The 13,850-nt window shown below is 37.8% G+C and overlaps 1 protein-coding gene across 11 annotated transcripts in view; it reads right to left on the reverse strand.

The window, feature by feature from the left end:
• Window positions 1–13,850, reverse strand: part of MLLT10 (MLLT10 histone lysine methyltransferase DOT1L cofactor) — a 123,151-nt gene that overhangs the window by 89,631 nt on the left and 19,670 nt on the right. For 10 of the 11 annotated variants that reach the window (XR_014690585.1, XM_084511937.1, XM_084511936.1 and 7 more), the window contains 2 exons: window positions 13,598–13,652; window positions 216–325 (listed from right to left, as the gene is read on the reverse strand). Coding sequence is in view for 10 of the 11 variants with exons in the window: in XM_084511937.1 (XP_084368063.1) it covers window positions 216–325; window positions 13,598–13,652 (165 nt within the window). In the remaining variant the exon portion in view is untranslated. The remainder of the gene's footprint in view (window positions 1–215; window positions 326–13,597; window positions 13,653–13,850) is intronic. The other variant, XM_084511933.1, reaches the window with a different exon arrangement.

Raw genomic sequence — 13,850 nt, forward strand, 5'->3', positions numbered from 1 at the left:
CAACGAGACATTGCCGATAACTTTACAGCTTAATTGCCTAATACAGCTTTCTTAATTCTTGAATTTATCAGTCACAGAAGGAAACGTACAGCTTTACAGTAGACATTCATGAGTTTTATGTAAACTACATTTATGAAGTGTAGTTTTAGATTATTAAAGCTCACAAATTTTAAGATAAATATGTTATATATAGATAAAAAGACACATAATTATACCTTATTATAACGGTCATGAGGAACAGACTGCAACACGATAGGTTCCATTGTAGAAACATTTGCAAACTGCACCTCGGGAATGTACAGAGCACAAACCACATGAGCCCAACCTACAAAAAGTTATAATTGTATTTAATTTTAACATTTTCTAGAAGCTCAAAGGACATTTCAATTATAGCATGAAGAACCCTTTACAGCGCTTTTCCCCACGGACTGCTTTAACCATTTAGAACGTTACAGACATAAATTACTTAAACCATGTTTACATTTCATTTCATATTAGCCAAAGTTAAGATGAGCTGTAACACATTAAAGTTTATTGTGTAGACAATTCCTACAAATAATACCCCACAGACTGCAAATAGTAATGGTTTATACAAACAGTGACACACAAATGGAAAAACAGGTTGTTCTTTAAAATTTCTTGGATTAACATAGTCAGCACTTAAAAACGATGCAAATTTCTGCAACAGGGAAATACTGTCTGAACAACCTAGTATTCGTGCAAGCATTACCATCATGTAAGACTTCTTTCTATTTAAAGACACTTTTTTTTGTTTAAACAAAAACATTCAATTTGACTAGACCAATATATTCTTTCTGTAGCAAGGAATCCCACCACACCACCACCATCCCCACACACAAAAACACACACCTATCAAACTCCCTTCTTTTCCTCATTTAAAGACGTGGCCAATCTGTTTTTTCAAAACCATATCAACTCCTGTATCCAGTCCTGTTCTAAGCAATTAACTTAGGGTCATCAGTAAGTGCTTAGTTACTTACCATACTGTGCTTTAACATTTCAAGAAAGACATATACCTAATTCTCCAGCATTTCACTTAAGGAGTGGAAAAAGTGCTAATTCAGAGAGAAAATTCCCCTTCAGGCTTTCTTTGAATACTAAGATCCTGAGTTGCAAGTTTTTTTCCAGTGGAGGACAGTTTGCCGTAAGTGTAAAAACTATCCATAACCTATCCTAGTCTAAACTCAACAAAAGCTAACCCAACAGACAAATATACCAACATTACTAACAGAATGACAAGAGTGCTATCACATAGTGAAGAGCTACTCCATCTCAAAGTGAGTTTGATGTTGCTAATCATTTAACACAAGTTCTGTTCTTTCCAAGGAAGAAAACTGAAAATCTTTCATCACAAGACCTTCAGTACACCTTAAAAGAAACTGTGCTGTCCCCCTGCCCTGGCTGTCTTACGTGTATGTGAACATTAAGGGCATAAAATTTCACATTTATATAATTAATCTAACAGATTATTAGATTAGGTAAAGCAAGTAAACTATCTTTATGTGAATGTATCATATAATGCAAAAAACAACACCACCGCTGAGACTCTGGAATGGTATCTAGTGTCTGGAATTGGGTACATGCTTTTTCTTTATCTATTAAGTCACAAATCCTTTCTAGCTGTTTCCAACTGATCCTCCCCCATGCTCCAGTTTACTAAATTGATAGTCATAGTTTGTGTAAGAAAATGAAAAAGTACAAGCATAAATCTTACTGTCAACATTCACAGACTGGCAAACATACCATTCTAGAATCTCATCTGTAACTAAATACAGTATCCGTGCTGCTTCTCCATTTTATTCATATACAGTTTGTAGACTTTTATAACACACAGAAAAAGTATTAAACTAGTAAGAGAGTAAGGAAAACATAAGCAGAAACTGCCAGCTCGAGCTGTTTTTAAAAACTTTTCTACAGACCATTCTAAAATTATCATTAACAGACTGGAAAAAAATATAAAAACTTAGTTTTTTTGTTCTCTGCTCTTAATACCTCCAGAGAATCAGTATTTAAAAGGACTTTCCTAAGACTTGCACAATGCCCTACGCCAGAACCATTTTACTACAGACAGATAAACAAATGTTAATATGGTGTTAATTGTGAATATTTATTTCTCCACTCAATAACTCAGATATAAACACCACTCATCTAATAAGGCCATTAAACCCACAGAAAAGTGACAGATAAAAATTTTGAAAGCCTATTCTTCAGCTAGTTGAAGACCATCACAAACAAATGGCAAAAGCTTTTACATTGAACATAACTAAGATTGTTCTCCAGCTACACCAACTTAAAAAGACATAAATACAAAAAAATATACCAGAATCATGAAAAAAATCACTTACTAAGCCAACTGAGTTTTCCATATTTTAAGCCACAAGTGAAGAACTTTCACTACAGGAAACCGGTTTCAAAAGTAACTTTAACTGACCACTACTCTGTCACTATAAAAAAATATAACAATATGTCCCAAAACATACAAGATCTATGCATTCTGATTTCAAAGAGCATGTGTCATATACCCAGGACAGTTGTGGGCACTTTCATCCCTCACCAGAACATTACCAGGATGTGTATAATGAAATGAAGTACAACAGCACTAACGCACTGTTTGAACAAGGGGTTCAGAAGTGCTCAAGGAAATAAGCACAAGGGTCCTTCTCCACTTGGTTCCAGAATCTTCTCTAGATCCCACACGATCTGACCTTGCTGAAAAGTCACAATCTGTCCAATGTAAATTTAAACCATGAGGAAGGTTGCAGCGCTCTCGTGACCCTCTCTACCAGCCTCAAAAGCCCCCATGATAAAAGAAGGGCTCATACGCAGTACAGCTTAAATGTTACTTTGGACAAAGCTTCCCTGCTGAAGAAAAATTAAAGTATGAGAAAGCAACCCACAGCTCACCTGGGTGAACCGTAAGAGACACACTCAGCAGCTCTCCCTGAAGAAAGCATAAGGAAGAAATGGTTCCCTAACAGTTACGGACTGGCTGCCTGAGGAGGCCGAGGAATCTCCATCCTTGGAGAACTCCACAAGGCCTGGAGACTCCTCCACAAAATTCACGGGCTTAAGGGAGGTGAAAACATTCCTTTTCACCATACAAGGACCAGATAGTAGCAGAGGACATCCAAAAAGGAAGCTAACAACCATCACCTTTTTCATAAATGTCAAATGAGACTACTCACTGTTGCTACAATCAGTAAGTAAGGCATGGGATCAAGGACACCTGCAGCCAACAAGGCCAGCATGACAGTTCTCTTGTCTCACTGATGGAAGAAGGAATGAGCAGCATTCAGACAGACTTCACTTGGAATGGCTTCTGCAACCAAGAAGGCCCTTGACTAAACAACACAGTGAGAAAACGCCTCCCTCATCCCCTCAGAAACGAGAGCCCAGGATTTTGCTTCCTGCTTATGACTTTTGCATCCAAAACTCTGCAAACATGCATAAATAGGAGAGAAAGCAGAAACCAGAAATCCAGGACTATCTTCCCTAGGAAAACATCTCAAGGCTACACAGCCGTAAGGCTACATATGATCCTTCACACACAGTCTACCTCCAGCTATCTTGCATTCCTCGCTATGTATTAGCCCAGGTTTAGGAAGCAGGATTAAACCACACACACAGCCCCAAGGGATTATTCAGCCAGGCATAACAAGACATTTTCCTTGGCAAGCTCAACCTCCCCTGGCTGAGAGGCCAGAACCCGTGCTTTCCTCCTTCCTCTTCCTTGGCAGGTACGTTCATCATTCTGCTTTTCAGCCAAGAGAAGCTGCTTTGTCCTTCTTCAGGCAGCTCCTCTCAGACACTGCCCAGCACTCAGTATCCCAGCAGAACAGGGAACCTCTTGCCATGTTCAGAGCTGAGTTTGTCATTTCGTAGTAGATGACAGGGATGCTTTGCCTGCTGCGATGACAAAACGTTCTGAAGAGACACCCACCCAAACCAGTAAGAGAAGCAAGCACTTTACATCTGGATGTATAATCCTTACAGCTCCATTAAATTCACATTTTTCAATTAACTTCATGTAAGCTATAAACACTGTACTGTAAACTTCCCATTCAAATCACTTACTACATCGTTTTGAGGGAAGCTATCAACTTCATCAGCAACTATACATCTTCCCCTCCCAACATAATTAAATCCAGCCCTTTTGAGCTTTCCCAATATTTAAGTGTGGAAAATATTATTGTATACACAAGTTTTAAGATTTAAAAAAACCTCTAGTATCACCATTCTACACATTCAGTAACTTTTTCTACTAGTTAGTGCTGAATCTGAAGTTACATTATTACCATTCCCCTTCACCCAGAACAGGACAGAAATACCAACAGGATACTCTGATTTCCAGTTGTTCCCCAATCTCAGCCAGGGCCTAATTCCATTTTTTTCAGATAATTTTTGTTATCATAAAACTTACTAAAAGCCTTTTAAAATCATCTGTATAGCCCTCACCCTTTCTCACTTAAATCAATAAGCTTCTTTGTTTGCAACTCTGGTAGTGCACATCTTGCATACAAGCAACTGGCCACAGTTTTATTTTTCATTCCTTTTAATTTTACTTCGAAACTTTCTGTATCTCAATTTACAGTAATTGCTAACAAAGTCTTACTATTACTATAGGATTGCTCATGCTCAATTTGTTTTTACTTTCACCTCCCTTCAGGAGAGCTTTAACTGGAAATGGGAGGAAGAGGAAACATTTTTGCAACTGCATGTATTAGCATCGTGTAAAATATTCCTAAAGCTTTCTGAACTCAGTATGTTTTTTCCCTTATTTAACTTACTGCTTTTCAATCCTAGAGAAGGTGGCCATTTTACATTTCCCAGTAATAATATTTGTACCAGATGATAACACCCGTTTTCTTGTTTTAATATAAACTTAGGCTTTAACTTAAAACTAAGAAATTAAGAAAGTTGTTACCGGGATTCAAATCAGCACCTGATTCTGCTTGTTTCTGTGCATTCTGATCAGAACTGCTTTCTCTGAAACTGCTGAAGAAAAATACTCACAAAAGGATGCTAAGGGCTAGCAGATTTACTCCCTCTTTCCCTTTAAGCCATCCCACTGTTCTACAACAACCAATGCCCGCATCCAGAAATTTTAAAATATCAACAGTTTTTGGCTATTGCTTATTAGAGACAACCTACTGGTGACAGCCAATTTAAAACTCCCTGTATTTATTTCAATTGCACTTTCTAGTCCAGTAACTCTAGGAAATGTTCCTTACCTTTCAAAAATAAAATCCACTTTGCTTTCTAAGATAACATTGCACAAGTGTAGCTAAAACACTTTCCTTTGAAGAGATCTCAGGGAACAACTTCAACCAACATTAAAACAACATCAAAACCACATATAAAACAACCCCAAGATCTACTTCAATAACAATAATACTGGAAACAGTTTTCTCCAGTATCAAAAACTGGAAATGCATGCCAAAACGTTTTCAAAGTTCAAGTATGTCTTATGAAAACTTCCAGCCTCCCACTTGAGGTTTTTTTTTGGTTGGTTGGGTTTTTTTTTCTAATTTATTTTGACTTATTCCTCAGGAAGGCACACTATTGAGTTTTGCCAATTCTAGGTTTTGCTCCGGCATGCCAAATGTTTAATTACCAGCACAGAATCTATGCACATTTTACACATTTTTCAGTGAGACTTTGATTTCAGGTGTGTAACTGAACACTTCTAACACTACGGACTTAAATATAATTTGAGTATTTGATATTCCTTATCATTCGGAGTGACAAATTTCAGGCTCCAGAATCCTAACTAAAAATGGTTGGCGTGTTAGCTCAGTGACAGAGAATAGCTAACTTGAATTTTACCACTAGCAAATAAGAGACCATTGCAACCAGAGAGGTTTCTAACTAGAAACAAACTTTCACAAAGTAATCTAAAATTAACAACAACAACTAAAAAAAAATAAGATAAATGGCAGACAGTGCATTATCCATCTATTTTTTTGCTGTTGCAATTACTGTTTAACTGTTCAAAGCTTGATTCACAAGCACTTGCACTGCAAAAAAATTCAATCACCTTCCACTGCAAATTTTGAAGCCCTGCTTTTATGATCTTTCCATCACAATAAAGTAATAAAAAGAGATTTTTACAGTAATAACCCATCCCATCACCCAAGTATAGAGAAGGTGGTGAACCAAGACACAGAGTAGGCACTATACTAAGGCCACATCCCACAATCCATGCTGAAGCTGTGCAGAAAACCAATAGCAGACTGGAAGCCAGAGCCACAAAGTGACACGTAGGTCCAGCTGCAGTGCCAGTCCAGCCCCGAAACCAAGCTCTGAGATGTCATGGCTATTTCCTAAGCCTGCACCAACTCCAAACTAAGAGTTGTTTACGCATTCTGTGCCGGTTCCTGGTGAATCCATTGTATCTCACTGAGGAACTTTTATTTTGTTTGTAACTATAGCTCACACCTAAACCAAGACAGTGTATTTTTCTTGCAAGGGAAAACCTTCCTTTGGTGAAACATTAGTTTCTTATTACAGCCACTCAGGAGGTATTTTAAGGATACAACTCAAACCGTTTCAGCTGTGAGCTGCCACCAAAACGCAAGGTCCCACCTTACCCTTCACTTTCCCTGAAGCAGATGATTGCTGTGTACCAGGGCAGATAAAATTGTATTCATCTCGTTACTAAACCTGGGGGAAAACTGAAGTTTACCTTCCAGTCAGATCAGCAGGTTGATGCAAGAGACGCTGAGGTTGATTACCATAAGCAAAACCACAGGTGAAAAAAACAAGCAGTCATGGGAAAAGCACAGCAGAGGCTGGTGGCTGGCCTAGGTTACAGGAAACTGCACCCACAGCCCTCACCACCAGCAGATCTGCTGTCTGGCCCCAAGACTCATCTGTGTCCCATTCTGAAGGGTGAAGCCAGCAGAGATGTACTTAAGACCAATATTGTCCCTATTTGCCAGAGGGTAAGACTATTTTAGACCTTTTTTTACGTGTCTCCTCAGTAAGGCATTCCATATGCTTCGGATTTGACCCTGGTCTTCCTTTTCCTGGCAAAATGATAAAACTTGCAGAAGAGACTCATCTGCTTGAGATACTGTACTTTCCTTAACCTAGCAAACAGCTTTAGAGATTGTTATAGATAATGCAGTATTATTCACTGTATTATTTGATTTACCCTCTTCAAAGATGGACGAAAACAGGATGCTCACACCACCTGCTAGGCATCTCACCACTGTGGCTGACAGTCATTTGTGCGCAGAATGAAGGGAAAACTGCTGTTAAAACAAAGTTCATCTGCAAAGAAAAGGCTCCACTCCACAGAAATACACCAAAATCTGCATTTACCAATAGTTTCTCCCCAACAAAAGAATTAGTACATATGAAAAATCCTCTTTGGGTCTTCATTTGGAAGCACAGTAAGTAGTTTACTTTCAAAGAAGCTACAGCTTACATTCCACTGGTCTGCTAAGGAAGATGATAGCTTTAATAATTTTATCTTTATGCTATGGTATTAGCGAGTCTCTTCCCACTCCCTGAAGGAGTCACTTCATACAATAAGAGAAAGAAATGTCAAACATTTATTTAAAGCTTGCTCTAAACATTTTTCCTCATTTGTAAGGTAGTTTCCTATGTTATATTTACTAGTGAAATAAATAGTAAATATATAATACAGATGATACGGTGAGATGTATGTTTAGGTTGGCAAAATATTTTTAAAATTGTCTGCTTTCCCTGCCTTCCTTAGTAAAAAAAAAAAAAAAAAAAAAAAAAATACATACACGACGTCCTGTGAATCTGTACAACAGGCCCGGACTTTTTTTAGATAAGCACTTCTTGCAAAATGCAAACTCCTAAATATGCACATATACCATTATGCCATCCATGTTCTTAGACATTAATACCAGGAAAACATCAGACCATAAAACCTGACAGGGAGAGCTGCTGACACCAATAATAAGAGTAAGAGAAGCTAGCATGCGATGTTTTTATAGACTTAGGAGATCCCTTCACTGACCCAGGGGATGGGAAGAGGGCCCGAAGGATGACATAAAACCACGGCATTGTTAGCTGGCCTTTTCCCAAGCAGCTGCATGAAAGAAGTCTTGGTGAAAAGTCGACACAAAGAATGCTGTTACACAGCATTCCTGATCATCATCCAGCGGCATCAGATTTCAAAGCAACAACTTGTACACCAAAATGAAGCCTTTTAGGCTTAAAGAAAAATGTGGATAAGGATTACTGTAAGAAAACTATTTCAATGGGAGGTCCAACAACATATCCCAACAAACAATTTGATTAAAAATAAAGAAAAAGCCATCAGACTGCACACAATATTTTCAAAGGATGAAAGAATTAGGATTCAAAAGGACTATAATCGGTTTAGCTGATCATGATTTTATTTCCTCCTGAGTGTCAAAAACCCAGAAGAAATTACTGCAACAGTTAAGAAAACATCACTGTATCAAAAACAACCAAGACTGGCGAAGAGCCAGTTCTCACATCTTCAAAAAAACCTCTCACTTGTTCCTTTTCTGTTTTTCTAAAAAACTGTGAACTACTAACCCGCAAACAAAGTACAGATACTGCTAAAAATATTTTAATTGCTCTTTCAGGTGGCCTTCTTACACATAAGAGGGCAATCAATGCACAACTCAGAAACACATCACTTTTTCCTTGTTTCCAAAACCTTTTATACTCAGTCATGTATCTTAACCACGGTGACGCCCCTAAATGGACATGAATACCCAATTTAGCAAGCAATTGTTAATAAGTATCTTCAAAGCCCAAAGCTCTTTTTTCATCTCAACCCTACTTTATTTTCAGTAGAAACAGTAGAGTAAAATGCAGAATTTCTAGAACTGCAGTCCATGAACACTGAAAGAGCTCTAATGCTATGTAAAACCTAGTTCCACAAGGTCCAATGAGGTTTTTTCCCCCAAAGACAACTGCAGATGATAAGCAGCCAAAACATTAAAATGCATTATTTATGCATATTTCTAAAGTTTCTGACAATCACCCTGATCATAATCATGCAGTGTCTCAGCACAAATGATTTAAATCAAAATTGTAGCTAAAGACAGTCAACTCTTAATAATCTTCAACGCAGATAATGTGTAGGCAAATAAAACACATCCTGGATGTTAGTGCAGGCTGCACTCTGCTAAACGCAGTTGTGTTGTTTCCAAGGGCTGTGCAAGTGCCAAAGCAGAATGACCATTTCACAAGGTGTGAAGAAACTGAACAAAAACGGGCAACCAGATCTTAGCAGCTTCTGTTCTGGGATAGTAGAGGTCTCTGACAATGGAAAGCCCTGGAGGGAAAAGGAAGAAGCTCGAATTCAAACTGAATTCTCAATTTGGGCTCACTACAAGCAAGCCCAGCCACCATCACGAAGCCAAGAACAGGCAGGCATCTGTGCACTCCTCAGTGTACCAAAAAAGCTTATCATCAACAAAAAAACACTAGATTCACTTGGTGCTACCACTGCAGCTCAACTCCTTTGTCCTTCCAGAACCAGGCACACCAGCACCTTGGTGCAGAACCATCTGGATGAACCTGTGACACTGACTAAATGAACACTCACACAGCACTGTTGAGAAACCACTTAGCTCGTATAGTTACGATTACCTAGGATAACTGCAATTCCCCTATCCCACTCCACCTCCAGTGACCCGAACAGTCAAGAGTTCACAATGGCTGTAAAAACAGTTAACGCCTCAAAAATGTAAATTGTTTGTGTGTTTTGTTTACAGAGGGGATTCAAGAAAGAGTTCTCAATTTTAAGAACAGCCTTCAGGAAAAAGCCTTGTTGAAATTAACATTTTTGTTCCAATTTCACGATCTATCCCAGTTTCAAGGTAGTGTCAATCTTTAGGCCAGTGAAAGTGTTTTTATATTTATTTATATATATATATATATATATATATATATATATATATATATATATATATATATATATAAAATATATATATAAAATATATAAATAAAATATATAAATAAAGTATATAATATGTATATAATATGTATATAATATGTATATAATATGTATATAATATGTATTATATTATATTATATATATAATAAATTATATATTATTATATTATATACATACTATATAATGAATATTATTAATGAGAAAAAATTATACCAAAAAAATGTTGAGCTGTAATTACATTTAGGGAACACTAAATCATACTGTAATCATTTTGCAGCCTAGAGAGATACAGATTTGCTTCTCTAAAATTTCGTATTCAGCTCTGGTAAAGATTACGTATCATTTGGAAGAGATACAGAGAAGCAGAATGAGAACAAACATACTTCATACAAGGCACACCCCATCAGTCTGGGGCCCTCCATCTTGAAAAGAAGACCAAAGAAGAATATGACAAAGGTCTATAAAACCACAAGCTGTACTGAAAAGGTGACCATAAAGTAACTAGTTTTTGTCATTTCCTTCGACTTGGCAACTGCCAAGTGGCATCAAATAGCAGTGTGATTTAACGGTTTGAGAACAAACTGGTAAACAACTTTTACAAATTGTACAGATCAGCTGTCAGATGCCTTGCCATCCAACCAGCCTTACAGACACTAAAACCTTGCACAGAAGTGTACAAGTTAACTGTGTGATGGGCTTTTGTTCTATTAAAACACAAAACCAACATCACTGAGTCCAAAAGTACCAAAACATATGTACCTGTAGGCTGGTAATTTATGCTGAGAAAGCATACAAGAACTTGCCCAAGAATCTGGTTCATACTGATAAAGAGAGCAGGCCAAACAAAGTCTGGCCTCAATAACGGGATCCCCTTCTTTTTATACCCCATACTGACACTTTCAAGTCCTGCAGGAGCTGTGTGACAGAGCTGCTCCAAGAATGCTGCATTTATCCTATCACTGAAAACTCTAATGCCTTAATTACTGTGACATTGGAAAACCCAACATTACCCCCTCGGCAACTGTACCAGTAAGCATAACTAAGGGAAAGGAGATGTCTCCAAACAGAAATATCAAACCTAGAAAGCAAATTTAAAGGACAATGTATCTCCAAAAAGTCAAATAAGCTGTAACAGAAGAGTAAAAGGAGGGGGAGAGGGAGGAAGAACATGCACGAAAGAACCTCACATGACACAGGGAAGGAAAGCGGACAAGAAGGAAAAAACAAAAAAAGCAAACACCGTCACTGTTTCCTAGTCGGTAATACCTGGAAACAATAGAAGTTTAATTCCTAGACTACTTTGCCATCTTTGCCATATAGGTTATAGTGCCCAGGAGCTCTGAAAGGCAAGGTAACACCACTGCACACAAGCAGTGCTGGTTAGCTGCAGGTTAGGCTGCTTCCAGATACAGCGGAATTAAGCCAGCTTTAGGATGCTGCTGGAAGAACAGTCCTGGCCATCCCCTGGTATCAGCATTAAGCATGGTCAGCTGGAACAGAAAAAGCCCAAAATGAACCCAGGGGGAAAAAAAAAGTGAGTTTTGAATACCAATGCAATCAAAGGATGAGGGAGCAACCCTACCTGCAGTAACAGCGTCTTACCGCAGGTTAAGAAAATCATGGACCTCTACAGTAAAAGCTTGTTTGACAAAAAACATTAAGATTCCTAACACAAAATACAGCACCTTGAACACCCAAACAAACCATTTCTTCATGTTAGTAAAAAGCACATAACCAGAAGACTGCTGCAAAATACATCTATACGTATATACACCCACATGAGCAGCAGACCATGTATGCATTACCGGCATATTCAAATCTAAAATTGCCTTGGTTTTCTGGCCAACAGCATAAAAAAAAAAATTAACCTACTGTAAAAATAATTTTGACCTGACAAGCCCATGATATGACCTTCTACAGTATTACCTTAAGTCTTAAACTGCTTTGGCACAATCTTTTATTAGGCAACACTTCCGAGGGAAAGCTTCAGATTAACAGTGTAGATTTCTGAAATACAACACTGCTCAGAGTTCATTTTTTCCAAGGTTCACATCCTTCTGTAAAGCTGTTACTTAAAGGACATTTGGTCCATAAAGTAGGATTTGCTGCATTCAACACCATCTATTACTAAGGAAGAGTTGTTTCCAAGAAGTAAAGCATAAATCCTCAAGATTTCTCTGCTATGAACTTTGCACTGATTAAAATAGCTGGCCATGAAAATTAGAGTAGGGACAATCCTCTTTGAAATTATTTTAATAGCAAAGATGTTACATTGTACAATCATATATAGTCATTCACTTTCAGACAAATTCATCATTGCAAAGAACGTAGCTGCAAGAGAGAATCAATAGGATGCTCGGATATTTGATGCACACTGTCAAAATATGCTCTCAAGACTTCTTTGAAGAAAAAGAAAAAATTGCCACACAGAATAGCAAGACATTCCCAAACACTACTGTAAGTATAAAGCCAGAAAACACTCCAGTCGCCATTTCTGAAGAAATTAATTCCACACTGCCAGGTATCAATTTGTCTGAGAGAGAAAGAACAGTTTTGAGGCTAAAGTATGGGCTGCCACTTCAGAGGTAGTTTTTACTTTCACTGACACCCAGACTAAGACAATCTCCCAACACTCACAAATGATGCGAGGTTTGCTAATATGTCCTAGATAAGCAAATACTAGAGTGCTGAATACTAGAACACGTACTGCACATTATAGTCAAAGCACAGAAAAGGGAAAGGGTAGATCAGCCCAAATGCAAGCAGGCTCCGTGCTCAGGCAACTCAACTGCATCCACACTAAGCTGAAGGTTAAAAAAAAAATAGGTAGAATACGATGTATACAGCATAAAATCTCCAGAACACAATTAACACAGCCTGTCCAAATGAAATACAGGATCCTGATCACCCTATCTCCTCTCACAAGAGGAGGATCTCAGTATCAAAGTGACTAGATTTACAAACAGGTGATGCGTAACGATTTAGAAGCGTCTCATTAAGACAGAAGAGGGCATTCCCAAAGTGACTGGAAACTTAACTGAAAGATTTCATTTACACCACCCAGCTATTAGCAAAAATCTAACCAAGCCAGAACATTCAGTGGAGACTTTTTAAGCACTTCTACTCAGCAGATGCAGAAATGACGATAAGCTGAATGATACAATTAGAAGGATGCAAGGGACAGGTAATCATTACTGCAACTTTTCAGCTCTAACTCCTCTCTTACAGAACCTATTAGTAAACCAAGCATGAAAGAGCTACCCTTTGAAAATGCACTGGTGCATTCAGTCAGGGCTAGACAAAAATCCACTTCCCCATGAACAATGCACTTTCAACAACTTCTCTAAGTGTTGAAACTCCAACTAAATCCACAAAATGTATCCATTTCCCCCACAAAATCTTGTGTTAAAATGCAGTTTCTCTTTTGTGTAACTTTTATCTAAAAGTAAAATTAATAATGATCCATGTTCTCAAAGAAATTCATCCTAAGCTGGACAACTAAAGGTTACTGTAAAATAGTTCCCTCTTTCCAAAGCAGCCAGCATGATAAACCGGTTGCCCATTTTCATTCATTGTTAGGATCCCTACATATTCTTTGCACAGTCTTATTTCCCTCACATAAAATAAGAGTTCACAAAAAAAAATAAGAATAAAACTTACCCCCATTATCTGTTCTCTTTAAAGCACCATCCTTATGAGGGCATAATTCACATCTCTAGGAAAAAAAGCAAAAATAAAATAAAAAAATGGAATGATCATAGAAGCATTACAAAAGAAACCACACAAATCAAATCTGTTAGGTGTCATTAAAAAAGTAGCCATTCTTTAAAAGCGAATGGGTAATTTTCCCTTAACCCTTACTCGGGTATCAATATTAGTCTGTCACAAAGCCTTCTCCTTCAGATCTTAAAAC

The sequence above is a fragment of the Aythya ferina genome (genome assembly GCF_964211825.1).
Source record: "Aythya ferina genome assembly, chromosome: 2".
Taxonomy (NCBI): Eukaryota; Metazoa; Chordata; class Aves; order Anseriformes; family Anatidae; genus Aythya; species Aythya ferina.